The following is a 24,109-nucleotide window of genomic DNA, read 5'->3' on the forward strand; positions in this document are numbered from 1 at the left end:
TTAAAGTGTTGGTTTAGACATACATGCATGTGCACTTGAAAAAATAAACACCTCACCTCAAATAGATCCCTCCATCTATGTCACAGAAATGGTGTGAGGCTCAAATATATGCCTCTATTAAATTTTTGAGGTAAAAAAATTGTGCAATAATGCTGAAAATGTTGCAGGGCCACAGCATCTGAATTTCAAAAATTAAAGACCTCGCCTCAAATACAGGACCTTTACCATTCGTCCATGTTAGGTTAGCTTGTTTTTCCCGGCGTCGGCGCTTCCTGCATGTCCCGCCCCCAAACGCAAAGCCGCTTTGTGATTGGTCTGAACCACAAGTGGTGAAAATCAAAAGCTCAGTACAAGCTGTATTCTCCGGAGTTTGTGAACCCACAAATACCGCGAGAATTCAGCTTGCACAAGCAAGGTGACAGAAAATGTGCTGCGGGTGTGCACAACCACATTATTTCAGTTGTTTATTTCTACTTTCCTGCTCTTAAAAAGACTTTTAAAAAATCATTTAAGTTGTACAGGTTACATGCCAGAGTGATGTTGTTTTTGTTTTACTGATTTATCTGGGTCTCGTTTTTTGTACCACAAAAAAACTGGCATTTTAACAGGGGTGTGTACTTTTTTTTTTTTTTTTTTTTTTTTTTTAAATATCCACTGTATGATGCCATGACATTGTTCCTTGTCTGTCTGTCAATAGCGACATTGATATTCTTAAATGAAAAGTCCAGTACTTAGAACATCACTGGACAGCGGTAAAAATGCGTTCAGTTAACAGCTCATGATTTTTCTCCCATTACATTTCATTTTCAATGTTGTCCTCTTATCGAGATAATGTTAGAATCTCTACACATTCACATCCCTTCTATTCTAATGTTCCGGCTGCGACAAAAGACACATTTTTACAATCTATGACTAAACTTAATGAAAATGTATGAGTATAAAAAGCATTTGAGTCACCACATTTGAAGTTATTGTCACATCCTGACCACAAGAGTACCAGGAAGCTCACATCCTGTGTGACGAAGAAAATGTGCTATTATTTGACCACACTGTTAATTAAAAGTTCACCTGTGTTCACCGCAGTAATTCCCCAAGCAGACGAAGAGGCGTTTCGCATTGGCCGCTAAGGCCTGCTGCCTTGACACATACGGATTAATTAAAGAATTTTAAACACATTCTTGCGTAATGCTTCCAACAGTGCTGCCAACATACCTTGTGGCTCGCTCAACCAATCAGCACACAGCGGCGTTTTTTAGCTCCACCCACAACATAAGCAAATGGATATAGCGGTGAGTCTAAATAAATGAGAATATCGAACAAAATTATACAAAATCAAATTGTGAAATGTGGTTTTTGTAAAATACATTTCCCTTAAAAAAAAAATAAAAAATACTTTTGTTGATTGGTGTGACTTAGAAAGAAGAAATATATAAAGTAAACCCATCAAATAGCGATAGATGAAGTTATGGTCACAAATGAAAAGGCCACGATAGAGTGAAACTGCAATAACCGAGTTTCACCTTTTGAATTGAACAACTGAAATACATTCAGTTTTCCACCATAAATATCCAAATGTGCCCCACGATTGGCCAGTTTACACCATCCAAAGTCAGTTGGCATATAGACTCCAGTTCACCTGAGGCCAAGCACCATAGAAAATGGACGGACGGAGCGTTTTGTCATCAAGAGTCAATTTATTTCCATATTCTAAAATGCAAAGGACATAAACAGGATTTGAGAATAAATCCAAAAATGTTTTACTGCAGCAAGCGATTATGTACAGGAATGAAGTCAACAAACATTTACAGGATTCAACATTTAGAGTCGACTTTTTTTTTTTTTTTTTTTACTCCGTAACATAGACAAGACTGGACTCATTTGTACTGAAAGCGTTTTTTTTTTTTCTTGTTTTTTTTCTTTTCTTTTTTTTGTTTTGTTAGTAACACAACACAATAATTCATTTACATTACAGTGAACTCAAAAGCTCACTTTTAGTGCATTAAGGTCCGCTGAATGATCATATATGAAGGAGTATTGGGGCCAAACTGTGAAAAAAAAAAATCATAATCATTGTAGAAAAAAATTGTATTTATACAAAAAAGTCATAATCTATGAATAAGGAAAAAAGGTCTTACATTTTTTTTCAAGAAAAAAATGCAATCCCATGATAATAGTTGCAATTTTTATTTATAAAAAAAAAAAAAACATTTGCACAAAGTCACTTATTTTATTTATTTTATTTTTTGAAAATAGTATTTTTTTAAACAATAAATTCAAACTTTTCAGAAAAAAAAGTTTTAATCCCACTAGATTTAAATTTTAAATAAAGCATTTTTAAAGTAAGTCATATTTTTTTTGCCCATGAAAAAAAATAACAGTTACAGGTATATATTATTTTAATCTTGTGTTTTTTTCTGTAAAGGTATCTGCATTTTCAAGAAAAAAAGTTGTAATCTTGATTAAAGTAAAAATATCAAAAATAAGACTTACAAAAAAAGTAACTCCTCCTTTACTTTCTTTTTGTAAAATGTATTCTCATAATATTGTGACTTTTTTCTTTATCCTTGAAAAAAAATGCACACATACCAGACAAGTTTGTCATTTTTTCCTCCAATTGCATACTTGTAAGATTACGACTTTGTTCCCATAGTATACTGCTTATTTTATTTATTTATTTTTTTCTCCAGTGTGGCCCGAATACTTCTTCATACTCTTAGATGGAAGATTGTAGTATGCCTTTTTCTCCCGTCGGTGGCGTGTCCATTTTTACTCGCCACTCAATTGACCTAAACATGCTTCCATACGTTGGCGAGCAATTACAATTTGATTGTACCATCAATATGTCATTCAATACACATGAACGTGTCACGATTGAGATTCTCTATGACATCAACCAAAAGGTGAGAAAATCTTCCGAACCGTTTGGAATTCAGTCCACTTGGGCTGCACATTTCAAAGTCATCATGATGGTTTTTTTACAGTGTAATTTGAAAAAAAAAGAAAAAAGGTCCCACTTCAGATGCAAGAATGTGAGCAAAATAGAAAGAAAGAAAGTATGCTTAAAGCAGGTGACAAAGTGCCAAGCTAAGCCGTGACAACTATTTATACATGAAAAGTAACTCACCCGGTCCTGGTTGGGCTCCAACGTCCAGCGGGAATGATCACTCTCTCCCTTTCTGTTTGTTGTCGGATTGACATGTACAAGATTATGATAATGTGCTATAGAATAGAAGAAAACAGCCATCGACAGTGTCAATAAATCAGAGCTCATACTGTAAGAACGGGACCAGTTTAAATACATGACTTACACACCGCTTTCCTTCCCTCTCTTTACACCTTCAGAAGGGAATAACCAAAGTGCTCCGGTCAAACTTGTAAAAAAATAATGTATACACCCCCACGCGACTGAGCAGAAAAGGGGGAGTTGGTGGTAAAATGGCTGCCCGTTTACGGGGCGCTACTCTCCCCAATCATCACTCTGGTTGTCGTCCCCGGGCTGGATTAGTTGTCATTTATTGAAGGGGAGGCACGCGGGCAGGATGACGGTGGAACAGGCCGGGCCCGCCAAAGGTTCCGCCACCTCGCCTTCCAACTCTGTCCATGTGGCCTTCTCCGGGCTGTAGCAGATGGTTGAAGACTTATACGCCCCCTAGGGGGGGAAAAAGGGAATGAAGTCAGAATCGAGAAAAAAGGTCAAACTGAATTAAATCAAGTTGAATATTTGTTCAAGACATTTGGGCACATATTTTTACCAAGTCATTTTTTCTAGATGTATTTTTTAAAATATAAAAATGTGTTAATTCTTATCTTCTAAGTCAAACTCTAATAAGAATTAAATTGGTTGATTAAATGTATAATTTTTTTCAAAATATATCTAGCAGCTAAAAAAGTCATTTTTAATTTAAATATATATATATATATATATATATATATATATATATATATATATATATATATATATACATATTTTTTAAGTTGTACAGTAATTTTAATAAATTTACATTATTATTAGTATTTTCAGACAATAAAAACTCGAATGTTTCAAGATTTTTTTAAATAATCTTGCCAATGAAGTTGCATTTTTTTTTCAAGATAAAACATGTTTATGGAAAAAAAATAATATATTTTTAATTTATTTGATTTTTTTAAGAAAATAAGTTATAATCTTAAATTAACTGAAAAATGAAATTAAAAAACAGCAATTTTTTTTTACATGTTCTCCAGAAAAAAATCAGTCTTATGAAAATTACGTTTTTTTTCAAAATGAAATGTCTTTCTTCAAAAAACAATTTTGTACAGTATTTTATTAATGTGACATTTTTATAAAACACATTTTTTTGGTTTTAAACACAAACTAAAAAAACTAAATTAAAATAAAACTTGTATTTTTGAAGTTGTTCTTTTTTAGAATTAAGTTGTATTTCTCGCAAAAAGTTGTATTTGTTTTTGAGATAAAATTTGTAAAAGTTTTTTCAGGAGTATGATTTTTTTTATGGGTTTCTTTTCAGAGAAAAAGTCTTTTTTTTATTTTTTTTTTTATAAAAAAAAGTTGTAATCATCATACAAGAATAAAGTTGTATTTTTTACAAGATAAAATGTTTTTATTAATTAAAAAAAAGTACATCTAAAAATACCATATTATTTCTAAGAAAAATCCCTTTGTTTTAATTTTTAAATGTCTGATAGGATGGTGACCAAGCCAGCGTATGATTCATTCAACTCACCAGTGAATCTAAAATTGATAAAGCATATAAAATTGATGGATTTTTAAATGTCTGTAATGTTTTTATCATAAAATTTGTAAATATATGCGATTCAAATCAAAATTTAACTAAGAACTAGTAATATTTTAACAAGTCAATTACAAGCTCCTCCTCTGTTCGCCTTTGTTCACCTCCCCTCGTAAAATGCATTCCCATAATATTGCTCTTTTATATTTTATACGCCCACAGGGACAGAGGTCTTTTGTTTCATTTCTAGGAGGATATTTGGCGTTTAACCAGAAATGCCTGCTCGTAGATGACGGCCATGCATCCTTTGGGACATCCTAAAATCAACCTAAAACAATTGACACCTGTTGAGATATAGACACTCAATATGGGAACACGCCCCCCAAAATATGAGATAATTACCCTTGAAGTATAATTATCCGATGTGACATACTGTACCGTACCATGCTCCAGCTGTAGCCACCCACGAGGAAGATGCTGTCGTCGAGGACGGTGCAGCCCGGCCCGCTCCGTCCCTCCAGGATGGGCGTCTGCAGGATGTTCCACTGGTCGGCTTTGGGGTCGTAACACTCCACTAACATGACGTCCAAGTGAGAGAAACCTGCCAGTGGGGACAGAAAAAGAATGAATGGTTTCAGGTTAAGTTTGCATGTGGCTAGAAGGACTTAGCAAGTTGCTAAATGCAACAACAAACATTTCGCGAATTTCATCTGATGCCGTTCAAATTGAACTCTTTGACCGCCAAAAATGTTTAATGACGTATGCTAAAATCCTAATAAAAGCGCTGTTATTGTGATTGTATTGTATTGGTGTTAATGTTTTATGTTATGTTTGTTTTTTGTGTTTCTGTGAAGCGCTTTGTGACAGCTTTGGCTCTTTGAAAGCACTATATAAATAAAGTTGAGTTGAGAGTTTACTTTTTTTTTTCCTCAATGGGGAGTGCAATGTCTTGTGCAGCACTACCTGCTCAATGGGTTGTGGAATCAAAAACACCCACTAACTATGGCCAGCTGTATATGAAATTACAATGAAACACGACTGATATGATGAAATTGAACATTTTCAAGGATGACGTGAATGATCAAAGCCTTTGTCACATTAAATCTAATTCACAGAGCGTCAATAAACAACAAAAAACTGTCTAAGTCACTATTGTGCAAAAAATGTATCTTTTTTTAATCTCACTCAAATGACCTATTTTCGAATGGTGATTACTAAAGAACGGAATAAGGTAGAAACATACTTTTTTTTATGTTTATGTAGTCATAGCGCACAATATTTTGTTTGCCTTGAAAGATGAGTGAAAATGCTCAAAATCGGCTGCCACTGTTGTTTTTTTTTTATTGGATAATGTTTGGCAATCAAAGAAGGGTTCTTGTCCTGACCTAAGAAATCTGTACCAAATTATAACCTTAGATTATGTCTACCTCACTAGGAAGAACTATAAAAGCAATAATATTGGACAAAACCTGAAAAGAATTAGTTGAAAAGGACACCTGGCAGAGAGTTTCGTATGTACACCAATTCTCCCTTCGCAAATCTTAAGTTAGATGTCCTTCAAAATAAAAAAAAAAGTTCTTGCTTGAGAGAGAATCCATGAATGAAAACCTGAATGGAAAATGTTGAAAAGGATTGTGTGCGCGAGGAACGAGTTGACCGTATTTCTTTCAGATACAGTATCTCGCTCGGTTTGGATGTTCTTCGAAAATCGATGTTCTTGCTTTCACAGAGAAATAATCCCTGAAAAGTGTGTGTGAGTGTGCAAAATGGCACCTGGCAGAGCGTTGCAAAAAAAACGTTTGTGAGCGCTGATGTGACCTGCTTCACATATCTTGTGTTGGATGTCCTCCAGAATCAATAAGGTTCTTGCTTTGACATTGAGAAAGAATCTCTGAATGGGAACTTGAAGAGGATGAGGGAAGATCTGCTTCACAAATCTGGTATCAGTTACGGTTCTTACTTCGAGTCGAGTTGTATTTAACGCATTCACTGCCATCAACGGCTATAGACGTCAAAGATACCTTTTAAACTGGGCTGGCAGTGGATGAATTAATATGGCATATGTGGGTAGGATTTAAAAAAAAAAAGGGTTACAACTTCAAGATGGAGGTAGGGTTTCAAACCAAGGCTAGTATTTCAAATTAGGGTTTCAAGCCTGGTTTGTGTTAGGGTTTCCATTCATCGTTAGGGTTTGAAATCTGAGTTAGGGCTTCATGTTGGGTTTGAAGACAGATTTTGGGATTTAAACGATGGTTAGGGTATCAAATTAGGGTTATGGTTTCAATCCAATGCTAGGGTTTAATATTAGGGATTCAATCCAGGGTTAAGATGTCAAATAAGGGTTTAAATATGGTGATAGACATGAGAAATGAGGGTTAGGGTTTCAAATTGTGTTTCAAGATGCGGGTAGGGTTTCAATCAAGGCATAGGGTTTCAAGCCTAGTAGAGTTTCAAGACAGGATTGGGGTTAGGGTTTCAATCCAGGCTTAAGTTTCAAATGGGGTTTTAAACTAGCGTCAGGGTTTCAAATTAGTGCTACAAGCGGAGGGGGTAGGGTTTGAATTTAGGGTTTCAAGACAAGGTTTAGGTTTCAATTTGGGGTTAAGGTTTAATCCAGGTCTCAATCCAGGGAAAGGAATTTAATCAGGGTTTCGTGCCAGGGGCAAAGTTTCAAATTAGGGTTTTGAAGCAGAGCTACGGTTCACATACAAAGTTTTATCCCGACATAGCGAGATAATGGTTTCATAAATATATTACTGAAAATAAAGCTCTACAGATAGGACAAGAAGATGGAGAGAAAACATTGAGGGTAAAAAAAGAAGCGTCTCAAAATGTTTTCACAGGAAAAGCAACTTGCGATACAACAACATTGTGTTGTATAGCTGAAGAAATGAGAAAGAAAGGAAACAATGCAGTGAAGACCATGGTCGCAAGCGGCAAAAAAAAACCCCAGATCAATTTCTTGATCGTTTGCCGACACGCTCCGGCGCTTACCTTTCAAGTGGTTCCCCCCGATGGCGTAGAGGCGATCGTTCATTCCGGCCAGCGTGTGAATGGCGCGCTTTGTGTTCATGTCCTGTTTGCGGGCCCACACGTCCATTAGCGGGTCGTAGCAGTACAGCCACGACACGTATTCGCCGTTGTGGACCCCGCCTGGAAAAGGCAAACATACTGGACATTAGGGATGAGCACATGGTGCAAATACTTTGTAAGTACATTTCTCAGATATCTTTACCTCATTTTTCATTTTGTGACAACTTTTCACTTTTCCCCATACATTTGAAAACAGAGCTGTACTGTTTTCTCTTTGTCAAAATAGGCTCCTTTTTTTTTTTTTTTTTTTTTTCAACCTCTGCAGACGTTACTACAAAGCAGTTGAAATCTTGATTGATTAATTGAGATCTTGGAGACTTAAAAGACAAAAAAAAAAAAAAAAGTTGAGTGGTCTTTAGCAAATGAGAGTGTGGCGGTTGCTAGCTGTTAACTAGCTAGCTGCTAACCCATTAGCCGGTCTGCGTGATGAGTGACTTATGAATGTGCTTAAGTGTTTGTTCTCTGATTAATCGTTCAATAAAGCTATTGAACCAGCAGCTGTGTGTATTTTTTTACCACTTGCATTTAATGATGCTAGGCTATGCTAAATTAGCTAACATCAAAACAATCCCTTGTGATAGCCATTGTAGATGTGCTACAGTGCATTTTATCTTCCTTGTAAGCCTGAAATGATCCCAAACTTTGGACATTCTCTGTCTTTTAGGGATTCTTGTCACCTGACTCACTGCTGTGTTGCTATAAAGAGTTGTGCTTGTGACCCCTACAAAGCTTCAAGATGAGATTTAGCTAATTCGGCCTTTTTTTCTAACTGAATTATTCGAGTTATCCAATTAATTGCAGTCCTAGAAAGACAATATAGAAAGGGTAAGGAGTATTTCTTTTCACTTGTCATAATTAGCTAATTTAGCATTTTTGGTTAGTCAGTTCATAATGTTAGCAAAGCAACTGACACATTTTGCTGATATAAAAGCCGGGACCAATGCTAACTAGCGTTTTCCCTCATTAGTACCAACACTATGAAAGTTAATAAAAAGAAAAAAAATTGTGTGCACAGATGTTTTGAGTTTTTTTTCAGTGTGCCACGTTATTAAAACGGGTACTCAGATTAACTGACAAATAAAGAATATGAACTTTTTCATTTTTTTACTTGAGTAAATGAACTGCATAAGGACTTTCACAGCTATAGACATGCCTAAAACACATTTACTGTAAATGTAACAAAACATTAAGTGCCAATTTTACACTAACAAATACAAAGCGACCGCCTGCTTGAGCAGCCTCAATCCTACTTGTTGTTTTCTCTGACCTGATATGTAGATCTTGCCGTTGTGCACGGCGCCAGCGTGGGCGGCCAGAGGCTGCGGCAGAGACGACACGTAGTGCCACTCGTTGGTGTCCAGGTTGTACGACTCCACGCTGGACAGGTAGCCCGTCTCGTTGCGGCCGCCGATCACGTACAGGTGCTTGTCCAGGCGGCAGGCGAAGAAGCTGGCTCTCCTGGGGAGGAAGCGGCGCCCGCGAGATGTCAAGGAGCGGAGCAGCGAAAGAACTCAAATGCCGTCAGTACTGTGTTTAGGAAGACAGGTTACCTCCTCCGTATAAATCATAGTAACATCACTCAAGTTACAGTTTTCTAAAACCAACGAGATATTGAGTTGCAACTGTTTTTTGCTGAGACTTACAAAACTACACACTGAATCAAATGAATAACCACTAACCATGACATCTTAGGGCAGGGGTGTCCAAACTTTTTCCTCTGAGGGCCACATCCAGAAAAATAGAAAGCTGCAAGGGCCACTTTGATTTTTTTTAAAGTTATTTATTAACACATTCATTGCCAGACCAGCAAAAAAAAATGCATCATTTGACGTCTTTTTCCGTCAATGGCAGTGAATGAGTTAAACATGGTAAAAATCAATGAGGCAATTATAAATTGTTGATATAATGTGCAGTTACTTATTGAAAACTGCTAACAGTCACAAGGCAAATAGTGACCCCTGTGTGCCATTATAATAGATATGCCTGTCCACTGAGCAGCAGCTGATCCCAACTTAACATTCTGAACCACAACAAGAACAATCGGTCGTCAACTGACCACACTTAAGAACCATTAATCTAATGTGATGTTTTCACAAATTGGACCTTGACACTAAGAAACAAGTGGATGAAACTATTTTTATTTCTGAGATTGAATTATTAGCTTCAAATTTGTCTTTTCATAGCTAGAAATGTTTAATCCACCCTCTTTTTTATTTTATTTTTTTAAACAGCATTGAAAAATTACTTATAGTATTTGTCGCGGGCCGCCAAAAAAATGTATGGCGGGCCGCAAATGGCCCCCGGGCCGTAGTCTGGACACTCCTGTCTTAGGGTTTCAAGACAATCTTACATGTTCAAATAGCCTGTGTTAGGGTTTCAAGATGGGGGTAGGGTTCCAAGCAAGGGTTAGAGATTGAAGTTAGGGTTTCAAGTGGGGGGTAAACTTTCAAACAAATGTTCGCCTTTCAAAATGAGTGTTTCAAACCACGGTTATTGTTTCAAATTAGGGTTTATAGCTGGAGTACGGTTGAAAATCAGGGTTAGGGTTTCAAATTCCGGTTCCAAGCCAGGGGTGGAGTTTCAAACAAGGGTTAATATTTCAAATCAGTGTCCCAAGTCTAAATTAGGGTTTCAAATTAGGGCTACTTCTTTTGTTGTCCCATTAGGGGTCACAAAGGCTTGAAATTAGGGTTCAAGAAATGAGTAAGGTTTCAAGCTGCTTTAAGTTAGAGTGGGGTTAAATCCCGGGTTAGGGATTTAAATCAGAGGTTTAAACTTGAGTTATGGCTTCCAGTTAGGGTTTCAAGCATGGACTGTGGTTTAAAAAGAGAGTTGGTGTTTCATATGAAGGTTTCAAGCCAGTGTTAGGGTTTAAAATTAGGGTTTCAAGCCAGGGTCATTTCCATTGACTACAAGTTTTGATCGCTACTGAAACCCTGATGCTCTGGCAAAAATGAATGGATTAATACTAGTAATAAAAAACCCAAAAAACATCCTGCTTCATTTTAATACAAGATTTACATCGTGCTGAAAGTGGCCTCACCTCTCCTGCATAGGAGGAAGTTGAATCCAACTGTTGAATCTGGGATCATAGCGACTGACAAAATTGGTGCTGTGTTTTCCTACAGAAATGGAAATTGAGAAAACATCATACAGTATTTACAATCAGGATTTTACAGTCTTTGTTTCTCACTTGATTGTCATCACAATTTCACAATAAAGCAACTCGACACGTCAAATATTCCACTGCTACTTCTCGGTGCCAAATCATGACAAGTGTGACTGGTGGGTGTTGTTTGTCCACTCGGTGCTCATTTGGCTTAAAGTTGTGATCTCAACAAGTAAGTAGTGAGTGCTGGAGTATACAGTACAGTTCACAGAATTCTCTTTTGGTTTAGCGAGCACAAAAGGACGGGAATGGAGAAGTGGTGAGGTGCTTCGCCGTTACCGTTGGGGTTCCATTGATCCTCTCCGCCGAGCAGTAGCAGGAAGTTCTCCACCTCTACAACGCAGTGATGGGCACTGTTGTAAGGCATGACTGCGTGGCACACAGAAAACAAGAAATTTCAACTATGAATGATGGATATAGGGAGCTGAGCCCAAAACAACAGAAACAACACTTGTTCATGAGTTTTAGAGGAAAATCAAACCCGATCTATTTTCACAATAGGAACAAATCTGCGATAGAGAAACAAAATCATTTTACCCCTCGGATACACTTAAAACATACAAGTTGTTAAGACATTTTTAAACACATTGTAAATGTATTTGAACTCACACAAAGAATTGTAAAATGTATCATTATGTATTACATTGTCTGTGTGTTAGATATGCGCCTTAAGGGGCGGGGCTTGGTGCAGTTGTCTGTGACGTCAGTAAAGGCGCAACGATTAATCAACTTTAAACTACCCAATAATTATTTTGATATTCCATGAATTGTTTAGAAAGCTTGTTTAATTTAAAATTGTCTAAATCTTTAGCATTTCAGCCTCTCAACAGGAAATATTCTCAGAAATGAAATCTGACTTATCTTTGTGTTAACATCTGCTTTTATTTTGGAAATCTTTTTTTTTTTGTTGCTAATTTTCTGACATGTTACGGACCAGAACAATAATTATATCTGACTTCATTTGTATTTGTCCATTTTCACTGCAAATTCCTGTTGTTGTTTTTTTATGTCGGGATGGAAATTTAAGCGTTCTTTTTAAAATTCTGATTCATTAATTAATTGACAAAAAAATAAACAGATGAATTGATTATTAAAATAAATGCTAGTTGCAGCCATAGACATCAGCAAGTGTACGTGTGAGTGTCCGGGTGTGAGCTGTAGACAACAGCAGCACCTGCATGAGTCTGCCCATTGTGCTAAAGTGACCCCTTGAAGGAAAAATCAAGTAAAAAACAATTTCTTTACAAAAATATGTTCCATGCACCCCACAAGTCTTAAACACAGTATTCTGACTAGTATTGCATTTGTGGAATGTGACTTCAGAAGCAAAATCCACCCATTTTTATCCATCTCAGGGGGCGGCCATTTTGTGTCGTACTGCCACTTGCTGTCGACTGAAAATGACATCACAGTGCATAAGTGCACAGCTTGCGAATGTTACAGCTCAACTTGTTTTCCGGGTTTGGTCATGTGACGTTTGCAAGATGAGCCCTGAGCAACTGTGAGGTCATTTTCAGTCGGCAGCAAATGCCACACGTATTTTATCCATCTTAGGCGACGGCCATCTTGCCACTTGCTACCAACTGAAAATGACATCACAGTTGCTCAGGGCCCAGTTAACGATGGTTCAGCTTGCGAATATTACATGACCAAACTCAGAAAACAGGTGAGCCGTGATTGATTACCAGAGCCCTGAGAAACTGTGGTGTCATTTTGCGTTGACAGCAAGTAGCAAAATGGCCGCCCCATGAGATGGATTCAAACAGATGGATTTTTCTGAGTAATCAACATCCCACAAACACAATATTAACTCATTCACTCCCATCCATTTTCACAGAAGCAGTCCCGTTCGCTCCCGGCTGTTTTACTGGATTTTGACTGATTTTTGCAAGGCCCACAGAATGTTGTGTTCTATTGCTATAAAAGCATGGAACCTGCAAAAGAAAATTTAAGTCTCTTCTTTCATCAGGAAAAAAAATATGTTTCTATCTGTTTCTGTTTCGCAGCGATTAGCATTAGAAGAGAGCTAAATTTCATCAGTTTTCACAAATCTATTCAAAATTGTAAGTAATTGAGCTTTTTTTCTACATGGCCCTGGTTGATCTCCTTTGCTCTGCTGCCACCTGCTGGCCGTTTATGTAATAACTACCATTTCTGCAACCGTTCTTTGCAGTTGAGAAGCTGCATCAAAGCCTTCTGTATGCTCTAGCATAAAAACAAAAACAAAAACAAAAAAAGTATAAATACGTCTCTGGGACACTTAGAACATTAAAAAAAACATATTTACACGTCATTGGGAGCAAATGAGTTAATCAGTATTGCTCTAAAAGGAGTTGGAGAGTATCCTCGTTATCATCACTTTTGATGGGGTTCACCTGCTTTCGCGCTCCCTCCCTGTCCTCCATCTTCTTTTGTTGCGGTGACCCCCATTGAGATGTGGAGAAATGGTCTTGGGTGACAGTCGTAATGAACATGATCGTGTTCACTCAATAAATCTCGGGCGAGGTGGCGTCTTGGTGGGGAGGGGGCTCTGGTGGAGCACAAATCAGTGGAATGTTAAGGCCCACCTGTCTGTCTCCATCAGTCATTTCCACTGCCGCCTTCCCCGGCGCCTGATGGATCACAGTTGCTGCAGAATTAGACAGCCTTGAATCTCATTTCTTTCCAATTGGCCCTCTCGCTGCAATCTCACTCGGCCCTGCCTGACATGTGCCGCTCCTCGACGAGGCGGGAGAACGAGAGAGAGAGAGAGAGAGGCGCTAACGCCGCGTACGCTAAACACAGCTTTATCTCAAAAACGAGGGGATTAGGTTGCCTGCCTCCAGTGCACCTCAAAGACAAGTACCATATGACTGCCAAACTCCCTTACATGCTATTTACATTATCGTTCAGTCAGCAGTATATAGGCCACGCATGGGCGGCTTTTGATTTGATGTCGAGCGACTTGAAATCATCTCGTACTCGTGGAAGGGGACGGGCGGTGGCGGCGGGGTGGGGGGGGAATCTCTGCGTAGTCGGAGGAAGCGGGACAGTTGTCCTGCCGCTACAGGTGCCTCGGACACAGGCGGGATAAGTGGCAGGCCTACCTGAGATGGTGGAAAGCATAAAACATGCCATTGGCTTTTAGCTCTCCCCCGTGTTGCACCTTATTGTAAAATGAAAGTGGATGAAGTTAATCTACCCTCTCGCTTTGAGATCCTCCTGCAGGGTCGCCTCGGTGGCGGCTGTCTACACTGAGCTCAGGGGCTCACTAGAGGGAGTCAGAAACCTCCGCATGGAGGCAGCAGGCCACGCTTGACTGACTCCACGGCTAATGCGCCAGCTCTCTTTTTCTTTTGTGTCCTTTTTTTTTTTTTTTTTATTCCCGCACTAGGGTGGAGTCCCGTTTATCTTTAATGATGCAAAGTACACGATCACGGGCGTTTGTTCACGCTCCTGTTGGTACACTAGATGGCAAACTCGACACTGGGATCAACGGCGATGCGTCTCCGTGACACACAACAAGAGTGAAGAGAATCAAGAATCGTCCCAAATTATCTTGATGAATGTCTTAATCAAAGGCTGTCCCTCTCAGGTTTCGCCTCATTGGAAAGTTATGATTGAATGTTAATAATCTCCTCTCTCTTTCACGTCCATTGTGTGCGCAGGCGACATCAGACGCTCGCTGATGTGTTCAGGGGATGATTGTGCAGTTTTGTCCTTCCGCAAGGCCACGGACCATTTGAGTGTTAACTTTTTTAGTTGTGACTGATGGAAATCCCCACTGACCTTTTTGGCGAGTTGCCGTTTGTACCCGTGAGGGCTGAGGGTAATGAGCAAATGGCGGTGCAGACTGAGCATGTGCGTGTAGAGTGCAAATTGAGGAATATGGAGTAATGTAAGCAAAAAAAAAAAAAAAAGAACACATGATAACCATGGCTTTTAAAAGACGACAGAAAAAAAAGTCAGGCGATTAAGATTTGTAATCGTAATTAATCACATGACTTCACTAGTTACTCAGGATTAATCACAATCTTTTATATCTCTTATAAATGTACAATATGTATAATAAAATGTTTTTTCATACTCTTGTTAACATAAAAGTGAAAGGTTAAACTAATAGATATATGGCTGCAACCTTTTCGTAATTGATACAGTAATTTCATAATAATTCATAAAATTTAGTTACAAGCAAAATGATGTACTGTACTGTAAAAAAACACAACCCCCCCCCCCCCCCCCCCAAAAAAAAACCCAAACAAAAAACGGGTGTGATATTGATTTGTGTTAATGTCCTTATTCTGCCACTAGATGGCATAATTGCATTTATAAGATGTTGGGATCAGCTCAATGCATTTTACTCAACTCAACTCAACTTTATTTATAAAGCACTTTAAGAACAGGCATTGCTGTATACAAAGTGCTGTACATAAACATAAATATCGGTTGTGCAGTAAAGAATACGGTAACAAAACAAGAACAAAGCAAATGTTTTGAAGTTCGTATACAAGTTGTTTTTTTTTACAAGTAAATACATTTTACATCAGTAAATTAAGAATAATAATAAAAATTTACTGCTAAATACACTGCTAAATAAATACTGCTGAATTTGGACATGGACGTGTCTGCTGTACAGTGTTCCCTTGCTGTAACGCGGTTCACTTTTCGTGACCTTGTTGTATTGCGTATTGTGTTTCGTGCAATTTTGCATAATTTTTTTTTACAGTAATGTAGTTATTTTATAAAATTTATGAAGGTTTGAACATTGAGAATGTTTAAAAAAGAGACATGTAAGAAAATGTAAATGCCTCAATGAGAGAAGTATATAAACTGAAGGGTTTTAGAGCCTTCAAACATTTCTAATAAATGTAAAACATAAAGCTAACTATGGATTTCACTTATTGCGGGTATTTTCTTTGTAACATCAGCGGAAAACGAGGGAGCACTGTATTGAGACTGGAATTCCCCTAAGTAAAGGGCGGTCATTAATCTCACGTTATAAAATTTAGTGGCATTAAATTAACTCAAAATTAATTTTGCACTAATTTTGACACCCCTATAAAAAAAAAACACACAAATTGTGCGGTGAGAATCTCCGAATAGGCACAGGAAAAAAGTATCTGCTAATGCTGAGAAATGAGCAACAACAAATAAAAGCTCAATAAGAGAAAATAGAAAATATGCTTTCCCATTATCTCAAGTTTGACCTTTGCGATATGAGAGCAAATAGAGGGGTGAGTCTGGAAAAGGTCGAGGATGGATGGGCGCGAGGGACGGAAAGTGGCTCAATTTCCACATATGAAATCCTATTGCGAGTGGTTGGATAAAGAAACACTGTCAGATAATTGATGCTCGGAATACAGGGGATTTATGACGGACTTCTATGGCGGCGGCATAAACTGAATTTGTACGCAAGTCGATAAGCGCCAGTCTATTAGTAACCTAGCATTATTCAACAGGGCCATTTTTCCGTCACATGTGTGACATTGTTCCACTAATTCTGTTGGGCTTCCAGCTTCGGCAATAATTGAGACATGCAAATTATAGGATATTTATTGTCTTAGGTTAGCTCTGTCGACATGTAAGTAGTGTAGCATTTTCACTTCCCTTCTTAGAGATACTGAGGAAAATGTGCCGTCACGTCACGTGTGTGATGTCACGTGCGTCTACTTACGGATAATATGTTGACAGAGCTAAGATAAAATAAATATCCTAGAATGTTTAAGGTCTCAATTATTGCTTAAGCTTGAAGTCCGAAAGAACAACTGAATTGCTATGAGACTGGCTCGAAAGTCATAATTACAATAAACATTAATTATAAATATTTTAAGACAATACCTTCTCAGCAATAAAGATAAAATAATCGAATGAAAAACAGAACATATGTTGCCATTTAAATTAGTGTTGTTCCGATACCGTTTTTTGTCCCCCGATACCGATTCCGATACCCAGCTTTGCAGTATCGGCCGATACCGATACCATGCCGATACCTAAGGTTTTTTTTCCCTCAACATGAAAAAGCTGTCCTGCCATTGGTTCAGAGCATTCAAGGGCCAATAGGATATCTTAGATTGGCATGCAGTGAACATGTCACATATCAGTGAATGTCGTGCACCAGCAAGACACAAGATGCTGCATCCAAAATCCTATATTAGTGTGGGAATTAATGGTATCGGCATGTTACTTGTGAGTATTCACCGATACCGATACCACTGTTTTAATGCAGTATCGGCACCTCTGACGATACCAGTATCGGTATCGGAACAGCACTAATTTAAATACAAATTCTTACACCACTAAACAAACTAGTTAATCATGCACCGTTCGCAACCTCGAAAATGTTATCGTTTAATTGTGGGAATGCTGAAAGCATCCCACATGTTATTCGGATTTTTATTCTCCTCACTTTTTTTGCCGAGAAACAACTGCCACATAATACTTCCGATTTACACCGTTCAAATATCAACTTCAAAAATTTATGCCTTCCGGGCTATTTATCGTCTCATTCCACATTACTTACAGTATTTAACGTTAAATATCAACTTTTTCCCATTCATTTTCAATGTGAATGACATTGAACTTTCCACGCCCACTTCCATACACATAACTGAACATCATGACCAGCTCTCTGATACTGCTTAGTGGCATTGTCCAGTAACTCTGCGATCCTGGGTTCGAATCCCACCTCCAACTGTACATTGCAAAAATATCTATGGCAATTATGCTTAGTGACATAAATGTATACCAAGCGACTATCATGTCAGGAAATGCATTACAATTTCACTGAAATGATTAAATGCATGTTGGTTTGCTGTTTCAGATGACACTTGTCAAAATAAATACACCGTTAGCCATGAATCTGAACAAGGCAACTCATCTCAGTCCTTAGAGGAATTGCCTCCCCCACAGAGAACCACATTCGATGGTTCGATACCAACTGACTATCGTTTCAAAAAATGGATTATAATTTCTCTGAAATGATTAAAACCCACCTTAGACAGATTGCAGTTCAGTTGTTCTTTTTATTCATTTATCTTTCAACTTCAATTAAAACTTTGTAATTTTCACATAATGTATGAGATTAGCCTTCAGCTATTAGCATTCAGCTTTCAGCATTCCCACACAATTTCTCCAGAAATTGCACTTAGTTTAGTATTAACATTAACCTTCCTGTAGCTATGTCTGAAACATTTTGATGGCACACCGGCTTGCTGTACAAACAATAACATCTCACTTGTTGCCACGGTGACACTAGATCACCTACATTAGTGGCGTGTAATATTGGAGGCCCAGCCAGGTCATTACTTGCCTGTTGCTAAATGCTAGTGTCCATGTTACAGATGCTATGGGGAAAACTAACTTTCAAATTCTCAAATAATTCACTCCTGGCTGGGGAAATCCCTCTGAATGTTCTGAACTCCTGTTTCCACACTGGTGTGGCTGGCTGACTTTCCACATCTGACATTGTGTCAAACTAGTTTAGAATGAATCAATATTGTATTGACTTAATATCTATACTAGGGATTAGGGGTGTTAAAAAAAAATCGATTTGGCAATATATCGCGATACTTCATCTCGCAATTCTCAAATCGATTCAAACGGCGGCTGAATCGATTTTTAAACTTCATTTTTGATGGAAATATATTCAACAAAACGTCTGACTTCGGGTTAGGATTCACACCTTGAGCATGGAAGAATGTTATATGAACGGAGCATTAAGCCTTAATATTTTATTTTAATGCTGTTCAAACATGAAACAGATTACAACCTCTATAAGACTGAAATTTCAGATAAATAAATAAAACATTTTCATACAAATATTACACTCTACAAGTTTACTGATTAGTATTTTCTAAATTTGAATGAAAAAAAAATCTCAACAGTCGACTTATAAATTCGTACCGGGAATAATCGGTATCGAATCGAATCGTGACCTGTGAATCGTGATACGAATCGAATCGTCAGGTACTAGGCAATTCACACCCCTACTAGGGATGATATTTATCAAGTATGGGGGGAAATTAACTCTATGAATTTATTCAATCATTTTTGTGATGCAGAAATCTCCTTTTAAATGTTCTGTACTCCTTTTACCTCACTAGTGTTATACTGAACGAATGATGCTACTCGAAGGAGTTGCATCGTAGCATGGATGTAGCTTGATATCATGTTGTCATGCTTTCGACAGCAATATAGTTGATAGTAAATCAACAGCGCCTCTGCTGGTTGCTGCCTAGTACTACACTCCATTTTACCTCACTGTGGACTAGCCAGGACATTTATTGTATTGTGTTAATGGAGGATAAATTCCCTTGATCAACAATGGGCAAAAAATATCAATCACATAATCAATTAATATTTGGAATGAGGATTCTCTGAATGTACTTAACGTCTGTTGCATTGCTAGCAAAAATAATGCTGCCAGCAGGAATTGCGTCATAGCATGAATGTCGCTCAACCAGCGTCATGTTGTGCTTTATTGGCTAGCAAAGTAGATGAGAGTCCATCAACAGCGCCTCTGCTGGTCGCAGCCAAGTAATGCACTCCTTTTCACCTCATTCCCTTCAAGACAGGATCGCAAACGAGCCATTAATCTGTTGTGCCCATTCCGAGTCAATGCTAAAATGAGTTTTAAATGCTAACATAAATTCAAGATAGTATTAGTACAGATTGTCGAAAAAATAGCAAGTGACCTTCCTGCTAATGCTAAACATTCGTTTTTTGTTCTAAATTCAACACGAGTTAGGAGACTCGGGCCACGTTTAAACTGTTTGGGTAAATAATTAGAGCAATTGAGCAGGTATTGATCAACGTTAGGTGAATAATCAGGATGAATTTGAAAGCCACGCGGCAAAGATATCACTCAAACCCCGCGTTCAATCTCTGCCACAGCAGATCATTAGATTCAAGTGAATCTCATCATGCATCTCTGCAGCATATTTCAGCAAAAACAAGGCGAACCAGGCGTGACGCTCCGCAGTGGCGTGAAGTCACGCTCTGATTAGAAACTTATATTAAAAAGTGATAGTGATATATTATTACCTGAAGGATTTAGGGAACTCCTTCGCTCAAATTAACCCGCGTTAAAGTCATCCACAGGAACGACCGTAAAAATCCCCCAACAGGAGAAAGCTGGCAAAAAAGAAAAAATCAAATAAAATCTTTTGCTTTAAACTCACTTGTGAGGATCTTCCATGTTTTTTTTTCATCGTCGTAGTACTGGACCAAATTGCTGGGGAGGCGATCGGGTCCAGGGGGCAAACCACCCACCAGTAACAGCATTCTCTTATTGGAGCGGATTCTGTCATGACAACAGGAAACAATTGCAATAATAAATAAATAAAAGAAACACTGCTCCCATACAGCTACATTTATTACAATTAACAAAAGGCACACTTTTCACGGGGGCTGTGTTATCGAATGGTTATTACACTCTGAAAATGTTTGGTTCTAATTAGCTGTGAAGTGAGGATGGTCCTGCAGGGTGCCGTGCCGGAGGCGAAACGGCAATTGACGACATAACCTTGCCTATACAATGTCTCCATCTCATTGGCTGCGATGATTCATGTGACGTCCCCCGGCCGTTTTGTGAGAGTTTGCGTGTGATGTATAACCCTGCGGCGCCACGCTTTACTCGACATTTAGGAGAATCGTCTGGCTCCTAATGGGCCCCAACACAAATCTAGCAATTAATCACAAAAGTGCGGTAATTATATTACATTAATACACCTTATTTCCTTTTTCATATTGTCCTTTTTTTTACGCATGGCTACATCGCTCGCGTCTCTCTTGCTCTCTTCGTGCCACTGGCCAACTTGGATGTGTTTTAGGGGTTATTCGTATGCAAATGAGCCCCTGGACATAGATAATGGTGATTAATTGAGAGGAGAGACACAGTGGCATGTGAAACTAATTATGACGATTTCCGATTCCGTGTTCATTTAGGCACTTGTGTGAAAATAGATGTTAGACGGATTTCTGCAATCAAAACACTTATGGGAGATGAACACCTATGCTTATTATTATAACATCGCTGCCAATCAATTAACATCTGGACAAAAGATGTCGACTTTCAGCTTCTCAACAACTTAGTATGGACTTTCATAAATGTTTCGATATATTACTGGCGTATATAGTCTCATCAAAATGAAGTATTTCGTGACAAGAAATTTTACATGTAACGTCTTATAATAAATAATAAAAAAATAATAAAATAAAAAATAGCAATAATAAAAATAATAAAATAATAAAAATAATAAATAATAGTAAGTAATATTTACTTGAAAAAAAACTAGTAGTTTTTTCACTCAAAAATTTAAAGTAAATTTTACAAGGAGTTTTGACTACATTTTACAAGTTTATTTATTTATTTTAAAAGAAGAAGACGTTGAGGAACGAACTCACGACCTTCAGCTTGGGTGAGAGCCACTCTACCACCTGAGCCATGCCACTCCTTCTGTGTGTTAGTATATTGCTGGAGTCCTCGTACCGCCAAGAGACCAGTTTCGGTCCCATTTTGAACTCACCAGTAATGCAGTATAGTGGCAAACAGCAAAGAGTGGCACGACTCAAGTGGTAGCATGGCTTTTTATTTTATTTTATTTTTTTTATATAAACTAGTAAAATGTCCTCAAAACTCTCCTTGTAAAATTTACTTGGAATTTTTGAGTAAAAAACTTTACTATTTTTTTTCCCAAATAAATATCACTCCCTATGTTTTACAGTGTGCAAGTGACAGTGGTTAACTCATTCACTGCCTTTGACAAGTATACTTGTCAGTTGTATTTTTTAGAGCGGTGTTAAATGGGGGCGAATTTGAGCATGCTCCACTTTGAATATCAAACTTGGAAACAACTTTACTGATGCCCAACCACCAGTAGATGACATCATTGCCCCATTTTATACCAAATAAACACAGTTTCAGAGTCCATGGCAGAAATGGCTGTATTTTGGCAAACCTACATTTTTCTACTGTCAATTATAAAAGAACGGGACGGGGCAAAATGTAGGGCGTCTATTCTGTTATTTGATAGATTGGGTTTATATATAATTATTGAATGTAATATCACGTGAGTATTGAAAATTTAAACATTTTCTAAAATGGCTGGCAGTGAACTTAAAAGCCATACTACAACACAGTGGTGAGCAACCTGATGCTTGTGGGCCACACACGGCCCGTGGTGGATAAAATCTGGCCCGCCATGCCACAAATGCTTAAATTGCCAATGAAGTATGGCCTGTGAATGACTACAAAAACTGGACTGTCCCCTGATGTCGTAACAAAAGAAAACATTGCAACTGACTACACTTAACTTGTTGACATTTACAAGATAAAAAGTGGTACCTGGTGATTTTATAATCTTACCTGCTGGCTGTGGTCTGCTTGCAGTGCTGCCTAAAGGGCATCAGGTGGTAGTTCATGGCATCCAACAGCAGCTTCTGGCAAACCGGGTCACTCCTCATGAAGTCCACCGACTGCACCCTCTCCACCAGCTCCGGGGCCGGGATGAGAGCGAAGCGCAGCCTCTTCATGAGGTCCGGCGCGTGGTGCATGCGGGTCTCGCGCTCGTGCTCCAGCCACAGCACCGACATCTGAAAGAGCGCCAGCTCCGACTCCACCGGCGGCGGCAGAGCGTCCAGCATGGCGCACATCTCCTCAAAGTTCAGCAGCAGCACGTCCTCCACCAGATACTTGTTGGCCAGCTTCTTGGTCTCGTCCAGTCCGTGGAGCGCGGCGATCTTGCAGATCTGCTTGTAGTTCTGCACCGAGATCTGGTCGTTGAGAAACTGCACGCTGAGCTTGGTTATCTGAGGGATGTTGAGTATCTTGCTGACCGACAGCACCTCTTCCACAGTGTCCAGTGAGAGCGTCACGTTGGCCGTGTACAGGTACTCCAGCACGAGTCTCAGTCCGATAGAGGAGCAACCCTGCAGGACCAGGTTATTGATGGGCCTGGCGCTGGGGGTCACCAGCTTGTCGTCGGGCGAGGACGACGGGGTGCCGCTGCTTCCCTGGTCCCCCTTGCCGCCCTCGTTCTTGCTGATGGCATTGTGGGAGGAGGAGAAGAGCGACCTGAAATACTGGGAGCAGGACGCCAGCACCGCTTTGTGGCAGTGGAAGTGCTGCCCTTGGGCGGTGAGAGTCACATCGCAGAAGAGCTGCTTCCTCCACAGCAGGTTGAGTCCGTGCAGCAGCGTGTCACTGTGCGCCGGGTCAAAGGTGGACGTTCTGTCACCCGATCTGGACATGGCTTCCTGACTGTGGACGCCACCTGGGCAACAAATAAACCACGCAAGCCATTTACCTCCGAGCAGCACAAACACACGGAGGCTTAGTCTCAGCAAAGAGAGGAAAAACAATCTCTTGTACAAGTTAGTGATCCAGGATGACGAAAATTTCACATCCCACGTGGATTAGGTAGTCTTCAACTAACAAGAAAACGCTTTACTTCCCATCGTCAACCATGCTTAAACCGAAGCTGTGGTTTAAGGAGCGCAGGAGAACGACCGAGATGCTGCGGATCTTCAGCCCGCGACGAGGCTCCACTCGGCGGATACGCAGCGGCGAGATCCCCGCTAGGGAGAGCATGCAGCACGGATCCCTTCTCGTCCTGCCCCCCCCCCGCTACCAAAACACCACACTGCGCGCGCAATTCTTACATAAACAGTCAATCTTCGCGTCCAAAAGTATATTTAAAAAAAAAACGGCGAAAAGTTCACGGCGACGTGCGCGTCTTTTGTTTGCGACAAAAACGCCATTTGTGCGTGCGTAAACTTACGCGCGCAAGTGACAACTAAATGATGAGAGCAAGCCACAACTTACCTGACACACTCGCCACGCACACACGCCAGAAAGAAAAAAAAAAAAAAAAAAGAAAGTAAGTAATCTTCGGAGGGGCTCCCCAGAAAGCTCACTCAAGAGTTCCTTCTTTTGTTCTCCTTTTTAAAAGAAAAGCGAGTCCAACCCCCCCAAAAAAGAAAGAAAAGAAAGTCCCAATTTGGCGTTATTTGTTGATCATTTGTTTCCTCGGAATTAACCAGAAGTGTGCGAGTATGTGAGAAGGGAGCCGTGCTTTCTGCAAGAGGAGAAGAAGAAGAAGAAGAAGAAGAAATATACGTGTGACAAATTATGCTACCA

General features: G+C 39.1%; 1 protein-coding gene across 5 annotated transcripts in view; it reads right to left on the reverse strand.

Annotated features, from left to right (window-relative positions):
* Nucleotides 1-2,272: 2,272 nt before the first annotated feature.
* Nucleotides 2,273-24,109, reverse strand: part of klhl14 (kelch-like family member 14) — a 48,628-nt gene continuing 26,791 nt past the window's right edge. For 4 of the 5 annotated variants that reach the window (XM_077519155.1, XM_077519136.1, XM_077519163.1 and 1 more), the window contains 8 exons: nucleotides 22,337-23,243; nucleotides 20,151-20,272; nucleotides 11,272-11,361; nucleotides 10,867-10,945; nucleotides 9,091-9,281; nucleotides 7,725-7,883; nucleotides 5,174-5,331; nucleotides 2,273-3,649 (listed from right to left, as the gene is read on the reverse strand). In XM_077519155.1, the coding sequence (XP_077375281.1) occupies nucleotides 3,509-3,649; nucleotides 5,174-5,331; nucleotides 7,725-7,883; nucleotides 9,091-9,281; nucleotides 10,867-10,945; nucleotides 11,272-11,361; nucleotides 20,151-20,272; nucleotides 22,337-23,243 (1,847 nt within the window). In that variant the 3' untranslated portion in view covers nucleotides 2,273-3,508. The remainder of the gene's footprint in view (nucleotides 3,650-5,173; nucleotides 5,332-7,724; nucleotides 7,884-9,090; nucleotides 9,282-10,866; nucleotides 10,946-11,271; nucleotides 11,362-20,150; nucleotides 20,273-22,336; nucleotides 23,244-24,109) is intronic. The other variant, XM_077519145.1, reaches the window with a different exon arrangement.

Source organism: Festucalex cinctus, chromosome 1 (assembly GCF_051991245.1).
Source record: "Festucalex cinctus isolate MCC-2025b chromosome 1, RoL_Fcin_1.0, whole genome shotgun sequence".
NCBI classification, from domain to species: domain Eukaryota; kingdom Metazoa; phylum Chordata; class Actinopteri; order Syngnathiformes; family Syngnathidae; genus Festucalex; species Festucalex cinctus.